This window comes from Neolamprologus brichardi, chromosome 17 (genome assembly GCF_056152115.1).
Source record: "Neolamprologus brichardi isolate AB-2024 chromosome 17, ASM5615211v1, whole genome shotgun sequence".
NCBI classification, from domain to species: Eukaryota; Metazoa; Chordata; class Actinopteri; order Cichliformes; family Cichlidae; genus Neolamprologus; species Neolamprologus brichardi.
Window position 1 is genome coordinate 23,587,700 of NC_142120.1, and position 21,639 is coordinate 23,609,338.

At 39.8% G+C, this 21,639-nt stretch overlaps 1 protein-coding gene across 2 annotated transcripts in view; it reads right to left on the bottom strand.

Moving 5' to 3' along the window:
• The window catches only part of arhgap39 (Rho GTPase activating protein 39), a 70,780-nt gene extending 49,763 nt beyond the window's left edge, over nucleotides 1-21,017 (bottom strand). For both annotated transcript variants that reach the window (XM_006781105.3, XM_087830363.1), the window contains exon 1: nucleotides 20,892-21,017. In XM_006781105.3, the coding sequence (XP_006781168.2) occupies nucleotides 20,892-20,902 (11 nt within the window). In that variant the 5' untranslated portion in view covers nucleotides 20,903-21,017. The remainder of the gene's footprint in view (nucleotides 1-20,891) is intronic.
• Nucleotides 21,018-21,639: the final 622 nt, after the last annotated feature.

Sequence of the window (21,639 nt, forward strand, 5' to 3'; positions counted from 1 at the left end):
AAGTAGGCCTGCAGAGCGGGAGCGAAGTGCTCTAATAGGGTGATATGGTACTACAAGGTCATTAAGATAAGATGGGGCCTGATTATTTAAGACCTTGTATGTGAGGAGCAGGATTTTGAATTCAATTCTGAATTTAACAGGAAGCCAATGAAGGGAAGCCAAAACAGGAGAAATATGCTCTCTCTTTCTAGTCCCTGTCAGTACTCTTGCTGCAGCATTTTGGATTAACTGAAGGCTTTTCAGTGAGTTTTTTGGACATCCTGATAATAATGAATTGCAGTAGTCCAGCCTGGAAGTAATAAATGCATGAACTAGTTTTTCAGCGTCACTCTGAGACAGGATATTTCTAATTTTAGAGATGTTGCGCAAATGGAAGAACGCAGTCTTACATATTTGTTTAATATGTGCGTTGAAGGACATATCCTGGTCAAAAATGACTCCAAGGTTCCTCACAGTGTTACTGGAGGCCAAGGTAATGCCATCCAGAGTAAGAATCTGGTTAGATACCATATTTCTAAGCTTTTCAGCGCCGAGTACAATGACCTCAGTTTTATCTGAGTTAAGAAGCAGAAAGTTAGTGGCCATCCAAGTCTTTATGTCTTTAAGACATTCCTGCAGTTTAACTAATTGGTGTGTGTTATCTGGCTTCATGGACAGATAGAGCTGGGTGTCATCTGCATAGCAGTGAAAATGTATGCTATGTCTTCTAATGATGCTGCCTAGGGGAAGCATGTATAATGTAAACAGAATTGGTCCTAGCACTGAACCCTGTGGAACTCCATAATTAACCTCAGTGTGTGAAGAGGACTCTCCATTTACATGCACAAATTGGAGTCTATTAGATAGATATGATACAAACCACTGCAGTGCAATACCTGTAATACCTACAGCATGTTCTAATCGCTCTAACAGGATATTATGGTCAACAGTATCGAATGCTGCACTAAGGTCAAGAAGGACAAGCACAGAGATGAGTCCACTGTCAGAGGCCATAAGAAGATCATTTGTAACCTTCACTAAAGCTGTTTCTGTGCTGTGATGAACTCTGAAACCTGACTGAAACTCTTCAAATAAACCATTCCTCTGCAGATGATCTGTTAGCTGTTTGACAACTACTCTTTCAAGGATTTTTGATATGAAAGGAAGGTTGGAGATTGGCCTATAATTAGCTAAGACTGCTGGGTCTAGAGATGGCTTTTTGAGTAAAGGTTTAACTGCAGCCACCTTGAAGGCCTGTGGTACATAGCCGATTATTAGAGATAGGTTGATCATATATAAGATCGAAGAATTAATCAATGGCAGGACTTCTTTGAGCAGTTTTGTAGGAATGGGGTCTAAAAGACACGCTGATGGTTTGGAGGAAGTAATTATTGAAGTTAACTCAGAAAGATCGATTGGAAAAAAAGAGTCTAACTTAACATCAATGGTACTAAGAGTAGCTGTAGATAATATTACATCTGTGGGATGATTATTGGTAATTTTTTCTCTAATGATAAAAATTTTATTTGTGAAGAAGTTCATGAAGTCATCACTAGTTAACGTTAAAGGGATGGTTGGCTCAAAAGAGCTCTGACTTTTTGTCAGCCTGGCTACAGTGCTGAAGAGAAACCTGGGGTTGTTCTTATTTTCTTCAATCAGTGATGAGTAGTAAGCTGTTCTGGCTTTGCGGAGGGCTTTCTTATAAAGCAACAAACTATTTCTCCAGGCTAAATGATGATCCTCTAAATTTGTGACACGCCATTTCCTCTCCAGATTACGAGTCATCTGCTTTAGGGTACGTGTTTGAGAATTATACCACGGGGTCAGGTACTTCTGATTAGAGACCTTAGTTTTCACTGGAGCTACAGTATCCAGAGTCGTACGTAGTATAGGCAACTTCATGTTTCTTCCGCCATTTAAGAGGGTCAGCATCACTCTCTATACAAACTGCCAATAAGTAGCTAGAAATGTACTTTTTGATTTGCTCCCACTGTATGAAAGCAGGGACTGCAGTGACATGACAGCTGAGTCCTCACTCAGTGTCACAATCCTCAGTCTAATACAAGCACAGACACACACCTGACACAGTTCAGGGGGTTGGGAAGCTTATCTTGGAAGGTTGCCGGTTCGATCCCCAGCTCTGTCTGTCCTGGTCGTTGTGTGCCTGGGCAAGACACTTCACCCTACCGCCTACTGGTGCTGGCCAGAGGGGCCGATAGCGCAATATGGCAGCCTCGCTTCTGTCAGTCTGCCCCAGGGCAGCTGTGGCTACAACTGTGGTTTGCCTCCACCAGTGTGTGAATGTGAGAGTGTCTAGAAAATATATAAATGTAATCCATTATAAGACTGATAGTTTATGTAAGTTTCAGTTGCATAACTGGTAGATCTAGTTGGCTATCACTTATGCAAATACTTGTCTTATGGTCAATAGACATATTTAGCTTTGTAGATGATTCTATAAACTTAACATTATGCCTAGCATATTTTTTCTTACTTCAAATCAACTGATTCAGTATCGCACTCACCAAAGGCCAGATGAAGTCTGTGACCAAAACACTGCAAGCTCAGCCACTTGGTCAGCTGAACCACCTTGACTATATGTCAGTCATTGAAGCTTCAGGTTGAACTTCCAGCTTCACTTATATGCGCTCCCATGTGGTGTTGGAGGAAGTTGCTGGTCTGGAAACAGACACTTTTCAGTTTACAATTAAATGTTTCAGTGACACTCGTGTATGACTCACAGGTCCTGTGAGCCATTCTTACCACATATGTGCCTGGCACATATGTGTTTTTAGTGATATGACAGGCCACTACTTTAGTAAATTCACTCCACGTCTCACTTTTTCACTCACAGCACAGGTATATTTGTCTTTAGTGTGGTTTGCATCGGGGCAGGAGACTGAAAATACTGCACGGTCTGGGCTACAGCACGCAGTTTCACACATTCTTCATGCTGCACTTCAGTTCAGTTCAGTTCATTTTTATTTCAAACATTTCAAACATGAGCCTTCACAATCATTACAATATATTATTCCATTATTTGTTTGAAAAGGAGTAGGTAGAAGTATTTACTTATTTGTCCCTACCCCCTCAAGTTTTACCTCTCATTCATTTAAATGTTTTTTTTTTTTTTTTTTTCAGTCTTAAATTAAACAAACAACATATGAAACAAAAGTAAAGCAAAACAAAACAAAGGTGAAAACTAAGGTGTATATTTGCAGATACACAAATTATGGAAAAACAAACAACCAAAACAAAACAAAACAAAAAAAACCCAAAAAAGAACCACAACACCATTACCAGCAACATTACCGTCCTGGGTTAACCCCGTTTTCTTCATTGTTATACTTATTTAAAATCAGGTTTTTATATCTTACTTTAAACTGTTTTATGTTTTTACTGTCTTTTATTTCTTCTGTTAGACTGTTCCATAATTTAACTCCTGCAATTGAGATAGACATCGTTCTTAAATTTGTTCTAGCACTTTGTATTTTTAAATTCCATTTCCCTCTTAAGTTATACCCACCTTCTCTTTCTATGAACAATTTACAGATTTCTTTTGGAAGCAATTTATTTCTTACTTTATACATTATTTGCGCTGTTTTAAGCTTCACCAAGTCTTGGAATTTAATAGCTTGCATTTTGACAAAGAGTGCATTTGTATGGTCCCTGTACCCCACATTATTTATTAATCTAATGGCCCTTTTCTGTATTACAGTTATTGTTTGTGCGTTACTTTTGTATGTGTTTCCCCAGACCTCTACACAGTAGCTCATATATGGCAGTAGTAAAGCACAGTATAAAATGTGCAGTGCTTTCTGATCCAGCATATGCTTTGCTTTCCCCAGGACGGCAATGCCCCGTGCCAGTTTCCCCCGAACATAAGTAATATGTGGCTTCCAACAGAGCTTGTGGTCAATGATCACCCCAAGAAATTTTATTTCATTTACTCTTTCTAAATATACATTGTCAACACATATTTCTACTTTGATGTTTCTCTTTTGGTTTCCAAACAACATAAATTTGGTTTTATCTAGATTCAATGATAATTTATTTATATCAAACCACTTCTTTAATATAGTTAATTCCTGTGTGATCATCTCCAAAACCTGTGGCAATTCCACACCTGAACACAGTATATTTGTGTCATCTGCAAATATTACAAACTTTAAAATCTCCGATACTCTGCAGATATCATTTAAGTACATAATAAACATTTTTGGACCCAGTACTGAACCTTGAGGTACTCCACAAGCTATATCCATCAAATTAGATTTATATTCATTTATTTGTACATATTGTTGCCTATTCCCAACATAGCTTTTTAACCATTCCAAAACCACTCCCCTAAACCCGTACTTTTCCAGTTTTTTTTAATAGAATTTCATGATTAACAGTATCAAATGCCTTCTTTAGATCTAAGAAAACGCCGAGCGCATACCTCTTATTATCCATACATTCCGTTATCTTTTCCATTAAATCTATTAATGCCAAAGCTGTTGATCTGTTGCTTCTGAACCCATACTGACTATCTGTCATTAATTCATATTTTTCCACAAAACTGTCAAATCTTTTTATGAAAAGTTTTTCCAGTATCTTAGAGAACTGGGAGAGTATTGACACTGGTCTATAGTTTGTAAAATGATGCCTTTCACCAGTTTTGTAAATGGGAATAACTTTAGCAACTTTCATTTTTTGTGGAAAAACTCCTTTTTGAAACGACAAGTTGAATATATATTTTAATGGTTTTACAATACCATCAATAACTGTCTTTACTGTTACCATATCAATATCATTCCAGTCTGTACTGGTTTTGTTCTTAAGTCCTCTAACTATGTCATAAATCTCTTTCTCTTCCACTGCTCTTAAAAACATTGAGCTACTATTCCTTTCAATATTTTCACCAGTGTCCCTTTCTATTCCATCAACCTTTATTTCTTCTGCCAGTTTTGGCCCTATGTTTACAAAGAATTCATTAAAGCCATTTACTATCTCTTCCATGTTATTAATACTTCTTGTCCCTTCTACAAAGTACCCAGGGTAATCATTATTCCTTGATTCATTTTTGATTATACTGTTTAATACATTCCATATATCTCTTGTGTTATCTTTATTGTGTTCTAACCTTTTAATGTAATACTCTCTTTTACAGGATCTCATTATATTAATTTATTTATTTTTGTAAGTTTTATACTTCCTTTCAGTTTCTATTGTTCTCTTTTTTATGAATTCTCGATATAGGGTATTCTTTTTTTTGCTGGCATTTTGTAGCCCTTTAGTCATCCAAGGTCTTCCTGCATAGTTGTGTTTCCTATTGATTTCAATTACTGGGCAGTTTTTATCAAGTAATGTGTTAAATGTTCTTAAAAATCCTTCGTAAGCTTTATTAACTTCTGTTTGTTCATATACAATATTCCAATCTTGCTTTAAAAGTTCATTTCTAAGACAATTTAATGTCTTCTCTGTACTTATTCTTTTGTAAATAATCTTATGTCCATCATTGTTCACTTTATAATGGCAATTATAAGATGCAAAGACTGGTAAATGGTCACTTATATCATTGATTAACAGCCCACTTTTTATATTTCCTTCTATTATATTTGTAAATATATTATCTAATAGAGTTGCACAATGAGATGTTATTCTGGTCGGTCTTGTTATCAGTGGAAATAAACCGATGCTGTACATGGAATCAATAAATTCTTCTGTACTCTTATTATGATTTGGATTCAATAAGTCAATATTAAAGTCCCAACAAATAAACATTCTTTTCTGATTTATATTTGTAAATAAGTCCTCCATTTTATCTTTAAATATCTCAATCTTAGATCCTGGTGTTCTATATATACAACTGACAATTAGGTTTTTCCTTTTTTCCATACTTATTTCCACTGATAAACATTCCATCACTCCATCAATAACAGTTGTCATTCTTCCCATTCTTTCGTACTTTAGGTTTTTATCAATGTAAAGTGCCACCCCACCTCCTTTCTTGTTGATCCTGTCTACATGAAAGAATTCATATCCATTTATTTTAAAGTCTTCTTCTTTTCCAGGAGTTATCCAGGTCTCCGATATGGCTATCACATTGAATGGCTGTTCAAACTGTGTTATGTAATCGTTGATGGATTGAAAGTTTGCATACAAGCTTCGACTATTAAAGTGAACCATTGTTATACCCTGATCTACCTTGAATTCCTTTTTAAGTTGCTCCTTTGTATAATAATTGCATTCATTTGTCTTATTGTTAAAGAAATTACAATCAGGATCTATGTTGCTGTCATACATCAATGTCTTATGATGCTGTTGTAAATGGTGGAAAAGATTATAATATAATATATAATATATAATCTCCCACTTTGAATCCAAACCATCTCCAAGTAACTGAGCCATTGTTTTTCTTTCTACCAACCAGCTCCTCTTTGATAGCTACCATCCAGTTCAGATCCGTCTCCATTCTGTCACTGGCTGCAGGTGAAGCGATTGGGGAGGGGGGTTTGTTCGGTGAGGAGGAGATGTGGGGCAGAGTGACATTGTGTAGAGACAAATGTGGACAAGGCTCTATACTTATAATTGTAACACAGCATCGACTACATCCATATAAATGATATGGTCTCATCTTATATCTAGCATATTTCTTAAAAACACTATATCTCACCCACCCTAAAATAAACATACATAAGCAATGTTTGCTTTAGCAAGAAAGATATAAAGTGTTTCATTAGGAAGCAGTTCAGTTATGTATCATCATCCTGATAATAATTGTGTTTTTTAACTGCAACGTCTGATTGTGATTGCTGCATACAAATTACATGCAACAATAATATACATTATGTATTAGAAAAGATGTAAACTTACCACACACACATTTGGGTGAGGAAAAGTTAAATTGCTCAGGTTTAAAATATTGTGATCCAGGAATTTGACGAAATTCCCATGGTTGATTAGACTCTAAAGACATATTTATGTCAGATTAAGACAAATTAAAAATACTTATGACTTTTTCTAATTTGGAAACAATGTTACTGCTGTTGGAGACACATATTACACACAAAATGCCGGCTTAATGCATGGTCTAAAAAGCTTCCTTAAAACAGTGGTCTTGAGGCACTTACTTACAAGGAGACACAAGAAACACAGGATAAACCTAATGTGGGATGAACTAAATCTAAGAAATTTTTATTCTTGTTCTCTTATTTTTTTTGCACAGCACTTTCATCAGCTGTTATGTTGTTTTAAAATGTGTTAGAAATAAAGTGGAAGTGGAAAGTTTATAAAGACTCATGTGATGCATGGTTGGGCATGTGAAATTAGCCTAACAGCTAAACCATAAAAATCACACGTTGTGAATACATGCTCCTAAAATTTAGGGCAACATTCGAGACCTGTAGCGAGTAGTTGTAAGTAGAAACATAGTAAACTCCCATGAGAAATTACTGAATAGGCAGGACTGAAACAGGATCTGGAACTTTTTGCCACCAGGTCCAATATTTAGGTTAGTAAAGACCCTCCATAAAAGTAGGGCTGGACAGATGGTTTGAAAGAGTAAAAGAGGCCATTTATGTCCACTGTGAATGACCATCATTAAACAGGTGTTGGCTTACCTCACCAGTTGTTAACCAAGTACAATGCAGACTTGAGATCCCTTCCAACACCAGTTTGGGTGTTTGTTGGTTTGGTGTTTTGTTTTTTGTTTGTCTTTTTTAAAACTCAGTTTAAGTTTATTCTATAGAAAACATCCAGTTACCAAGTTATCAGTTAATCAGCTCTAGTGTCAGGAGCCTGGAGGAGATCATTTTGCTCAGCTTTCCTATAACTGGTACATGAACTAATTCTTATATAGCGCTTTTCTACTCTACAAGCACTGAGAGCGCTTTCTACAACATTCCTCATTAACCTATTTGCACCCTTTCATACAACACTTCTTGTGTTTAAGTGCTTTTTATCAGACATTCACACTCTGCTGGACACATTGGAGAGTAACTTGGGGTTAGTATCTTGGCCAAGGATATTTGGCATACAGACTGGAGCAGCCAGGGATCGAATCATCAATCTTCAGATTAGAAGGTGACCTGTTCTGCCTTCTTGCTACTACAGCAAGTGTAAAAGCATTCACAACTGATTAAACCTAAAAATATCAATTATTGATAGTCAATTTGCTGCTTAACCTCCTAAGACCCGAACTCTTTCACGGCATGCATTTTTAATTTCTCTTTGATATTTGGGCTGATTGGGACCTGATGAATGTAAAAACAAAGAATTACCAGATTTTTTTTTTTTTTTTACCTGATTTTTGTTTCTAAGAAAAATGAGAGCCACGTATGAGGATATTCGTTTAACATTTTGATCAAACAGTAGCAGTATAATGTCCTCGTAAGTGGATATCAGGCCCTTGTAGAGTAAAATGGACTATTTTGGTCTACATAACCCAAAATGTGATGTCCACATATGTGGAAGCCAGGTCGTAGGAGGTTAAAGGACCGTGCTGAATCAATCCTGTGCACTGAGCAAGCCAAAGGCCTACCACACCTGGTGCATGGTCTTTCAATTAGTGAAACATAAAGACCTGCTTGACCTCTAATTTTCTGCTTCTAAATTCACATAGAACTGAAGTTAATTTACTCGGCCCTAAAAGTCTTAGGCTACGTTCACACTGCAGGTCTTAATGCTCAATTCCAATTTTTTGATTAAATCCGATTTTTCTGTCTGCTTGTTCACACTACAAATAAAATGTGACAGCAAACACGCTCTAGTGTGAACGCTCAAAGCGGCCCGCATGAGCAAAACAAGACTTCACACACAGCACGCTCTGTTTAGACCCAGACCAAACAGTATTGTTTGACTGATGGCCTTAATATAAAGACTTCGGACTTTACGTTTCCCAATTTTGCTTTAAGTTATAAAGTTATTTTGTTATTTACATATGGCCTAATAATTATCCTTATTGCCGTTTTAGAGAGGAGCGGTGCTTCAAAGGATAGTTGCAGATTTCTGTCAGAATCTGCAGATTATACAGTACAAATAAAATGTTCACGTTTCTCCAACGTTGTCTTCCCAACAGTCTCACTGACATCTACACCGGATAGCCAGGAAGCGTTCGCGATGTCTTCTCGGGCGCTTCTCCGGCGCTGATAATTGGCGTCTGTCTTGTGTCAATGACGTAAAAGACGGATTTAATGCGACATGACCGTTCAAACAGCAGTCGCTTTCTAAAACATCGGATATGTATTGGATTCAGTACCACATACAAAAGTGACCCAGATCGGATTTGAAAATATCGGATTGTGCCGTTCACACTGTCATACCATGATTGGATATGGGTCGCATAGGGTAAAAAAAAAAAATAAATAAATCGGATTTGATGCACTTTCACCTGCAGTGTGAACGTAGCCTTAAAAATATGGAGTCTAATCCTACTCTGGGTGGCATTACCATAGCCTCCAGTAACAGTGAGGAATGTTGGAGTCATTTTTGAGTAACGTAAGTCTAATGTGCCATGGAAACAAATATATAATACTGCTTTTTTCCAGTTAGAAGCATCCTGTCTGAGAGCAAGCTGAAAAACTAGTTTGTGCAATTATTCCTTCTAGGCTACAACACTCTAATGCATTATTGTCAAAACTCCCTAAAAACTGTACTGACAGCATATTTCACCCACACTGGCTCCCTGTTAAATCCAGAATCCAATTTAAAATCCTTCTCACCACATACAAGGTCTTGAATAATCAAGCCTCATCTTATTTTAAAGACCTTACAGTATCGTATCACCCCAATAGAGCACTTCACTTTCAGACCGCTGGTGTATTTGTTGTTCCTAGAGTATTTAAAAGTGGAATGGGAGGGCCTTCTCTTCCTAAGTCTGTTCTGTTAGAGGTTTCTTCCTGTTAAAAAGGGAGTTTTTCCCATTGTCATCAAGTATTTGCTCATAGGGGGTCATCTGATTATTAGTTTTTTTCCCTATTTTTTTCTCTATAATTGTACGGCCTTTACCTGACAGTTTAAAGCAGCTTGAGGGAGCTGCTGTTGTGATTTGGTGGTATATAAATAAAATGGAATTGAACTCAATAATGAAGCCGGGTTCAAGGAACATTGCATTGCCACATAATGCCCTATAACACCGGATCTTAAAGAAACACTCTAAGATAGAGAAACGACAACAAGACCTTCTCCATGATACAGTCACTCTCCTTCAGATGCCCACCCCGGTTCACAGGATGGTGGAAGAGGATTCCATGGCTGAAACAGAGGGCGTACCTGAGGCAGATGACATGGCAACTACTCTGACACCTGTTCTTACTGCAAACAAAAAAGACATGCTGGGCCTGTGACTGCCCCATGAAGAGGGGCTAGACATGTTACTGGACCAACTGGCATGCCACACTCTGACTGACTGACACACACACAGAGCGGACAGCGAGGTGTTCCAGAGGAGGAAGCCACAGCTGCATATAACACACACACACACTCCTGCAATGAAGAAGTACTTGCTACTAACCTTGATACACCTACCTACACCGATACAGACAGCAATTACGCATTTAGAGCAGAAGAATGATTCTTTGACTTGTACTTATGCAAAATACTCACATAAAGCTTATAAAGCTTTCCCCAATTATACTTTGAATATTAGTGGCAAAGACATTGATTGTCTGAGAGATTTTGGTACCACGTACTGTTATCAGAGTAGTTGGATTTCCTGCTTTGAGTCACAGTTTTCTGTTTGATCCTGTAGTACTATTGTTAAAGAAAATTTCACTTTCACTTTTATGGCTGAAGGGTAAAAATGATTGTGAATAGATTGTATACAGGGCAGTAAAAAAAAGCATTTGCCCCTTTTCTGACTATTAATTTGTCTTAAAATCATTTTTGATATTAGATAAAGATAACCACGGTAAATACAAAATGCAGTATTTATATGATTGTTGAATTATTTTATTTTTTAAAGGAAAAAGGATTGCCAAATCTGCCTGGCTTTATGCGAAAAATAATTTGCTCTCCTAGTTAAATCATGAACTGGGACTAACCACATGTTTTGGGAAGCTGAGTTAAATTTCACCAGCCGCACTCAGGCCTGATTACTGCCAGACCTGCTGCATCAAGAAATCTCCTAAATAAAACCTGCCAACATGAAAAAGATGTCAAAAAGCAATCCATCATGCCACAAACAACAGAAAACTGAAAACTAAAGCCCTTCACATCTGATAGTCTGGAAAAGGGTTTGGACACTCAAGTGAACCACAGAGAGAGTCACTATTCAAAAATGGGGTAAACTTAAAAAAAATACTTTAGCATGAGTAGCCACCCAACTGAAATGATTTCAACACCAGATCAACAAAAAGTTAGTTTGATGTTCATAAAAAGAACATCAAACTAACATCATGGTCTCAGGCTGCTTTGCTGCTTCAGCACCTGGATGACTTGTCCCAAGCAATGGAACCGTGAATCCTGCTCTCTACCAGAAAACCCTAAAGGAGCATTTCACATGGCCATCACGTCCCTGAAGCTGAAGGTCTCTTGGGACATGCAGGGAAAAAATGATCTGAAACACACCAGCAAGTCCACCTATGAATAACTCAAAATATAAATAAATAAGGTTTAATTCCTTTGATATCCTTTCAAACAAACCTTAATACTCTCCAGTGTGGCTGAAAATAAATAATTAGGCAAAGAGGGCTTGTTGTCAGGGCTCACTGCCAGTTTTTGAAAACTTGCGGATCTTGCTGCCACGGATGGCAAATATGCAAAAACTAAGAGATCAGGAAGAGAGAAAATACTTTTTCATAGTAAATATACATACAAAACAGGACAGATAACTCTTTGTAGTCGTTGCACAGTCACATCTAGAACAACAGTACAACGAAATTGGAAACTGTCCCACATCTGCATTACGCACAACACAACACAAACTAACATAATAAATAAAAAGAAGAAATAAAAAGAACGAGTGTATGAATAAAAGGAATGAGTATATATTTCATTGCACGTTGTTGTTGTTGTCGTTGTTGTTATCCCCCCCAAAAAGTCCACAGAGCCAATCAGGTCAGCTGTTACCTTTGCTTAGGGCTATTGCTCTGTTATAAAAGCTGTCCTGAACAGCCTGAACCTCCTGCCAGACGGCAGCAGCTTAAACACCCGGTGTCCTGGGTGTGTACAGTCCTGTAGGATGGTGCGTGCCCTCTTGAGATACCGCGTGCTGTACAGGTCCTTCAGGGAGGGAAGAGGATGTCCAATGATTTTTTAGGCCATAATAATGACCCTCTGAAGTGTCTTTTTGTGTGCCGTGGTGCAGGTGGAGAACCACACACAGATGCAGTCATACACTTTCAGTGGAGCAGCGGTAGAAATCAGCAGCTACTTCTTCAGGTCCATTTTTCTGAGGATTCTCAGAAAATGGAGACGCTGTTGGGCCTTCTTTAAAACCACCGAGGTGTTTGAGCTCCACTGGAGGTCTGTGTCTATGTGCACACCCAGGAACTTGAAACTGGACACCCTTTCCACGCACTCCCTGTTGATGCTGACAGGCTGCAGCTCAGACTTCCTCCTTCTGAAGTCGACTACCAGTTCTTTTGTCTTGGTGGTCTTGAGGTCCAGGTTGGTGTCTGCACATCAATCCAACAGCCTCTGAAGCTCAGCTCTATATCCTGTCTCGTCTCCCCCAGAGATGAGCCCCACCACGGTGGTATCATCTGTGAACTTAATGACTGCGTTGTCTGTGTGGGTACTGACACAGTCATGTGTGTACAGAGTGTATAGTAGGGCACTGATAGTACACAGCCTTGTGAAGAGCCGGTGTTAAGGCTGAGGAAAGATGAGGGCCCACTCTAACTCTCTGTACACCAGAGGTGTCCAACTCCAAGCCTCAAGGGCCGGTGTCCTGCAGGTTTTAGATGTGTCCTTGATCCAACACAGCTGATTAAAATGGATAAATTACCTCCTCGACATGTCTTGAAGTTCTCCAGAGGCCTGGTAATGAACTAATGACTTGTTGACCCAGGGTGATATCTAAAACTTGCAGGACAATGGCCCTTGAGGCCTGGAGTTGAACACCCCTGCTGTACATGGTCTGAGAGAAAGTCTCTGATCCAGCGGCAGGTGGTAGAAAATAGCAATACGGCGGTTAGCACTGTTGCCTCACAGGAAGAAGGTCCCGAGTTCACCTCCACCACCTGGCCACAGTCTTTCTGTGTGGAGTGTGCATATTCTTCCTGTGTTTGAGTAGGTTCTCTCTGGGTACTCCGGCTTCCTCCACCATCCATAGACATGCGTTTTTTTGAGGGTTAATTTATGATACTAAATTGCCTGTAGGTGTGAATGTGAGTGTGAATGGTTGTCTGTCCCTCTGTGTTTAGCTCTGCATAATCTGCTGGCAATCTATCCAGCGTCTACCCGGCCTCTCAACCTTTGGTAGCTGGGATAGGCTCAAATCCCCACAACTGTGATAAGCAGAAGAGAATGGATGGATGGAATATATCTCTAAAACCTTTTTGCAAAAGAGTAAATGCCACTGTGAGCAAAGTAAAGCACAAAGGATTCCCTTTGTCTTCTCAAAGCTGCTGTGGTGCAGCCGCTAATTAGCATATTTCTGATATAATCAGTAAAGGGTTGCCTTTAAAAATAATTTACCAGTTCTACAAAACAGAGACAAAAATAGACCAGTCTTCTATTCTAGAATTCACACATTCACATAGACACAGACCTTCACACACAAAACACATTCAGAAAACCCAGCACAATTTAATGGACAGAAATATAAATACTGTGTGGATATTTTAAGAGAATTATGAAACTAGCTATATGAAACTCTTTTTAATTAAACATTTACTTATATTTTACATGTTACTTCTTTTCTTAAAGGAATGCATATATCGTTGTGTTCACACACAATCCGCTACTAGCAGCAGCAGCAGCCTTGTTTTCTTCTATGCCAGAGTACAGAAAAAATGGTTATTATTCTCCAGTTTATTCTTCATACAGATGCTTGTAACATGTAATTGGCACATTATGCCAATTAACATGGCTGTCATCCATTTACTTTTCAGCTTCCTTTTCTTCTCTTCAATTTTCCCTCACAGAGAACCATCTGTCAGGGCTGCATCCCCAGTTAGCAGCCAGCGGAGTCGTAACACTTTGTTGTCTTCAACAGGTCTTCCCTAATCAGCCAATCACATGACAGCAACTCAGTGCATTTAGGCATGTAAATGTAGTTGAGATTCTTGAGACAACCTATTTTCTGTTGGCTTCCAGCAGCATTACATTGCATGTCACATAGATCGAATAATCTCAAACTGGTTTCTTGAACACAACAGTGATTTCACTGTGCTCAGATGGCCTCCAGAGTCACCACATTGTAATCCAACAGAGTACCTCTGGGATGTGATGGAATGAGACATGTACATCATGGATGTGCATGACGTACAAATCTGCAACATTTGTTTGAGGTTATCATGTAAATACAATCAAAATCTGTGAGGAGTCTCCAGCACCTTGATGAATCTATGTCACAAAACTTAGGCTAGTTCTTAAAACAAAAGGCAATTGAGCCTGGTACCAGCAAGGAGTACCTAACAGTGTCCAGTTAAAGTATACTCCATTTTACTACAACTACATTTTCAATAAATCTGTTTTCCTGGACATGAGTTTCTATTTCATTATTAGGCAACAGAATTAGCATGAAACAGGGCTGTTTAACAACTATGTGTTAACCAGTGATGTTCCACCCTGATAAAAGCAGAAATCATTTAAAACATAGAAGTGTAAAGCAATCTGTCTCTTTTTATCTCACACAGCACTGCCATAAAGCTCCTCACCTGTCAATATGTATATACAGCCTTTAAATTACTGCTATCTTGTGGTTGACTGCTGCAATTATTTCATTGAAGACTAGCTCTCTCTGTAATGCGGGCGTGTCCATCTTCAGCACTGACTGGAGCTGGGCAAGCTGAGAGGCAGGCAGCATTGTGGATAAAACCAGAGTGCGAGGCAAGCTGCTGCTGGTCTGCTTCCACTGCTCTGAAATCAGTTACTATCCACGCTTCATATAGAAACACACCTAGGATTAGCAAGTAAACAAGCTTCAGTGATTTAGCATAGTAACAGATGAGTTTCCTGTTGCCAACCACTTAGAGCAATGTACGCGATAATGTGATGTAGACAATGAAAAGACAACATGACGGCGTACCGCTCAGAGGTCTTGCATTCAGTCATCTTTTTGTTTGTTTTTGTATATCTGTTATACAATTTCATCAACGCGATGTTGGACAAACCTCGTGTTCTGCAGATAAGACCTCTTGTTACTGGGTCTACAGAGTGATGGGATTCTTACAACAGAGGTTCTTCACTCCCACAACACAAGGATAACAAACAGAAACAAAGCTGTAGAGCCAGTGTGAAGGAAAGAATAAGGAAAACGCTTCAAAAGCCTCCGCTCCTCAGCCTTTTCCTTACAAAAGCCAGGTCTATTGTGAACAAAAATGGATGAGATGAGGCTACAGCTGGAAGACAATAGTTCATTGGGGACTGCTGCACCCAGCAATACCTGATGAAACGCCCTCTACTTCAAAAACAGTTAAAACATGGGCTGGGTGCTTCCTTGCAGCTACAAGACTGTGTTGAGAATACAGACTGGAGTATTTTTGAATCTCAGGACCTGGAGGAGTACACTACATCCATACTCTGCTAACCACTGCCACCGCTGACAAATGCATCCAGGTGTATGCCAGCCACAAGCCCTGGATGACACGTGAGGTCAGGACCCTGCTTAGTAACAGAAACACTGCTTTCAGGTCGGATGACTTGGAACTGTACAATGCAGCCACGGCAAACCTGAAAAGGGGCATCAGACAGGCCAAGCTGGATTATAACAACTAAAGACTTTCTCCAGAACAACAACTTGAGGCAACTGTGGCTGGGGGTCCAAAACATCACTAACTACAACCCCAGACCCAGGGCTGTGGATGGTGATGTTGTGCTAGCGGAGACGTTGAACTGCTTCTTTGGCCGCTTTGAACAAAAAAGACCAGACGCAGTCACACCACACACAGAGGCCACATCTTTGTGTTGGAGAATCTTGACATGAGACGCATGTTAAGGGCAGTTAACAGGACCCCAGAAATGCAGCAGAACCTGATTGCATCAGGTGCTGAAGGTCTGTACAGACCAGCTCACAACCTGTCCTTAGCACAGACCACTGTCCCACCCTGCCTGAAGGCCTCAACCATTCATGGCTGTTCTAAAAGGAACACCACCAGCAGCCTAATTAACTTCCACCCAGTGGTTCTCACTCCATTCGTTATTGAGTGTTTTGAGAACCTGGTCAAAAGTCACGTAATTCGAGGACCATGTAAATTGAACCCCCACAAGTTTACACAGAGGGATAATAGAGGATGCTGTAGCCACTGCTAGCCGTGCAACCTTGATTTATCTAGAGCATCTAGGCTTCTTTTCACTGACTTCAGCTCAGCATTTAACACAAACACCCCTAGCAGACTGGGAACAAAACTAATCAATCTTGTCCTCCCATACTCCATCTGACTCTGGATTACGGACTTCCTGAGAGCCCGCCCACAGTGAGTTAAAGAAGGGCCCAAACTTTACCCAACATTCAGCCTCAACATTGGCTTGCCATAGGGATGTGTGCTGACTCTCCTGCTGTACACTCTCTACACACCCGACTGCACCCCACTCAACCAAGCAACTCAATAGTGAATTTCACAGATGACATGACAGCGGTTGGACTCATCATGGGGGAAGATGAGTCTGCATACAGGCACAAGGTAGACAAACTGGCATCATGGTGTAGCACTAACGACCTTTTCCTCAACACCACAAAAACAAAAGAAATAATAGCGAACTTCAGGAGAAGCACATCTAATCGTCATATACATTAATGGGTACTGTGTGGAGAGGCTCTGACTTGAAGGTTCTGGGCCTGTGCCTGGGTGATGACCTAACCCAGAAAACCAACACCTGCGATGACCAAGAACCCAAAGCAGTGGCTCCCCTTCCTGAGGGTCCTGAAAAACATTACCCCAGCCAAGAAGTTCCGGGTGTCCTTCTATAGATTGATTACTGTTCAGTATACTGGCACACATACCAGTGTGGTCTGCCATGTGTACAGCTCAGCTGTTACTTTCAGGAAGGAGTCGCACAACAATAAAAGCCAAAACAAACACACTGAAAAACAGCACATAGTTGTGTAATGGAAGCTGTAATGAAGCTGATGTCATTAAAACTGAAAATGCTGCTGTTTACAAATTACAAATGAGCAGGAAGCAGTCTTATCACCATTCATAACATTTCAAGCAACTACTGGCACTGCTTGGATCATTTCCTGCACTTCAAAATAAACGCTTCCTGTAAACAATTTTCACAATAGAAGAAAAAAATTGCCATGAGCAGTTACAACACATATTTCAGATATTCACTGCAATGAAACGACAAGTATAGCACGCTTCAATATTTCCTGCATGACCAAGTGAACTTAACAACATCTAAAGAATAATTAAATCAAATATTCACAACACACACATATGGCAAGGTTGTTGCAATAATAAATAATAAACAATAAATGAACATTGTTATACATCTTTACTAACCTGTGCAATACCCAACCTGTGTAACCAATACACAATGACTCAAGCACACACACATGCATGTATATATCTATTTATTTATATTTCTATACTGTTTCTACTGTGTTTATTTACTAGAAAACATTTTTGTGAATAGTTAGATTGCTTTCTTTGCACTGAATGAGACTGCATATAATTTTGTTGCACTTTTGGCATATTGATGATAAAAACACTTCTCGCTGCTTGCCTTCCTGTAAAAGTCATCACACACTGCTGGTGATAAACAGTATCCATTTCCAAGGTGGTGATAAGATCTGTTAAAATCCAGGCCATAGAAAACAGTCATACACAACGGTTTACAAAGTGTGAGGCTACTGTAGTTATAATTAATTTAGTTATTACACTTTAAATAATTACTCAGAGAGGCAACTAGTCCAGCTCATTCAGTTACATTATCTTGTCCATGAGGCAACAGTGCTAACCACCGCACCACTGTACGGCTTCAGTATCTTGTAATTTGCTAAAATGTTGACAGTGGACACTGAATCCCTCACCTGTAACATATCTGCTTGCTTTTTTCTGTAAAATATGCTAAATCAGACTTTTTTTTATCTGCTTTTGGTGTCTTCAGCAGCATTAACTTTTCATGGTTATGTGTAGGCATTATTAACCACACTTTGGTTGTGGTGACAGAAGGATTGTGAGTCTGTAGTGAACAAGACACAACATATTCACCACTACTTATACAACACTATTACACGTTTCATTCACCCAACGAAACACACATTCATGCCCAAGCATATGCGTGATTACACACTATCTTACACAAGGAAGACAAGGGATGGGAATTCGTAACAAGTTAGCAGTTACGATTCCATGATCAATATCACTTATTGATTCAATTCCTTATTGATTCTCATTGCGTTCTTAAAGACATCAATGGTCATCAGTGTTGGAGTCAGAAAAGTAATGGATTGCACAAAACACTTTTCTTAAAAGTAACGCAGTACATTACTTAATTACTCCCAGTAGAAAGTAATTCATTATTCAACTCGTTACGTTACATTGAGTTTCTCCATAACACAATTACTAGTTAACAATTTAAACCTTGAGGTTACAGTTCCACACAACAAAACAAATCCCCATCTTAATGAGGACACACATATGATCTTTCTCTTAGCGTTTAGGTATAAACACAAAGCCGACAAGCCGAAGCAAAGATAAAAACCAGCCCAAAGAGTCTTCAAAGCGACGTCCACGGTGATTCTACTTTAGAAACATGAAATGGTAGAAACGGAGGCTACAGCCTGACTGTTCATCGCTGCTTTTGTTACCAGTTAAAGTTCAGGGTCTGGCTGCTGTGGTCGGGTCAGCATTCACTCAGCTTTAACCTCTGGGTTCTTGCTAGCTTAGTGTTAGCATGCCGTCTGTGCAGGCACTTGCAAAGAGGCAAAGTTGTGTTAGCACCGTAATGCAGCCGTTTCTGTCTTGGATCCAGTTTGCACTTTGCAACTGGGCTCTCATTTTTCTATGCAATAGAAATAAAAGTTAAGTCCATATCCCTGCTGTACACTGCTCCACTGCACACAAACTGAAATCAGCTGATTGTAGTGCAAGTGGAACCAATAAGCAGGATCAATAGGTAAGCAGGGAACACTGGCTCTCAAATCCCTACTTAAGAACTCAAGGAGCATGAGATCAATTTATCCACCTTCCAATTGGTGGACAACCCGCGCTACCACCTGAGCCACAGGTACCAGTTTAACTTCTACAAGACTGCAGCAGCAATTCTTAGTTTGCATTACTTTTACTTCTTATCCTCAACCTTTAACTACACCATCCAATCATCACTGGCTAATACAGCAAATAAAGCAGATATGCGAGTGTGAGTTTTCTTTTGACTTGGTTTCTCTGTGAGAGTAATATATGAAACATAAAAACTCACACAATCAGGGTGGCGAGAAGAAGGTGTAAAGCGGGCTAAGATCCTGATGCTTTTGATCCAAACAACAAGAACAACTGCATTTGAGTCCAAAACTACTTATCTCAAACCTTTCAATTATTACTGTACCCGTGAATTCAGATTTGTTTAAAATGACCCTTTTTGAACAAATTAATAATCTGAATGGACTGACCTGCAGTCGTGATTTGCATGAGGCTAAATGACCCCTGGATATTCCCAGCCTTCATTTATTAACACACCCACATGAGCTTGTTAAGTTCTGGGGACAAACTGCCACGATGTGTTCCACACCCTCACTTTCAAGGCAATCAGCGTGATAAAAACACATCCATATTTTTGATGTTGGCAGCTGAAGAACACCGGCCTGGGAGGCTGGATTCACGTCGACTCTACACTCTATTCAAATTCAGCCTGTTTTGTTTATATCAGGAAAGACAGATTTACATGAACAGCATAAGAACCTGTTCGGCCTCATTAAAGAAAATACTATTAAATAGGAGCATGGAGGAAACAGGAGGATTTGCACATACACCAAACAAGTCCTGATCCAGCTGGATTTCTGTCGTTAATTTCCCACCTCCCTGCACTGACCATGGAAGATCATGGCGAACAGAGGGGTGCGATTTTACTCAATGTGGTTAATTCATTATATGAACACCGAACCTCCCACGCAGAACTACTAAATGAGAAAAAGCTGTTCACGCCTGTGTTATAAAAAACATTGATGTGTTGGGATTTGGCGGAATTTGGTGTTGCGTTTTCTCTACGCTCGAGAGTTAACCACTCATTAACTGAGCTGAGAAACTATTTTGTTTGTTTGTTTGTTGTTCTTCATAATTATAGGCTAATGAATAAGGAGACGCATATGTAGTTCTGTGATTGGGCCATGCACCTCTAATTCTAGTGCCGCGCCATGGGAGTCGCCTCGATCCATCACAAGGACGAGATGCTGCAAAGGAGGATTTCTCTATTCGAGCCTCCTCTCGAAGTGATAAGGTGCATTTCCTGTCAGCATCTACTTATAAAAGCAGGTTAGCAGCATTCCAGCAAAGAGATGGGAATTTAGACCGACAGGTGCAACAGCATCATCATCTAGCCTCCACGCATCGCTCCTTCCACGCTGACAAATATCCAGATACAGCCACCCCGGCGAATAACTAACAACCGAGGGAGGTGACAGGGAAAGACACTAAATTCGCACATATGTTCTGCGTGGAAATCCTTGAATCGTGGGAGCGAATACGTGGCGAACTAGCTAGTAAGCACAGCCACCAAGCGAACCGCGGCTGCTAGTCTCATCTCTGGGCTGGCTGCCTCCCTTGGTTCGTGCTCGTTTTTCCCCTCAACAAGCAAAACAGTGCGAGTGTTGCTGGACTCACCTCTCGGCCATTTTCCCGACGGTTTTTAAAATCCGTTCAAGATAAATCCCACAACATCTCCCATGTTGCCTAAATTGCGGTTACCGTCACCGAGTCGGTCATCCGTTCCAGACTTCTATCAAGCTGCCAAAATTAAGGTACAACACATCCGACCATTACTTTCAGCATAAAAGCTTCTCGCCAACGATATAGTGTCCCAGTGACTGGAGAAACGTTTTATGCAGTTGGGAAGTCCACCGAATTTATGTCAACAAGCACTATACTGCAGCCTGGATGATCTTATGTCAGCTGTTGTAACATGACAGCAGTTTACTGCACTGTTATCCCACAATATGAAGCTCATGTAAAATTACAACCAGAAAATTTGAACGGCAAGATCTCAAGTTTTACCGAGGGACATCTGGAAACCGTCTCTAATGACACACCTATCAACAAAATAACAAGAGGAAAAATATATATATAAAATTTCTGATAGCATCTGCTGTGGGCTTCTTTTTAGTACCACAATACTTTCCACAGCTTTATGTGGAGGGGAGGCAGGTCTACCCTGTGCCTCCTAAAGTCCACGATCATCTCTTTTATCCTGTCTTCCTTCTCTCACCCCAACCGGTCGCAGCAGATGGCCGCCCCTCCCTGAGCCTGGTTCTGCCGGAGGTTTCTTCCTGTTAAAAGGGAGTTTTTCCTTCCCACTGTCGCCAAAGTGCTTGCTCATAGGGGTCATATGATTGTTGGGTTTTTCTCTGTATCT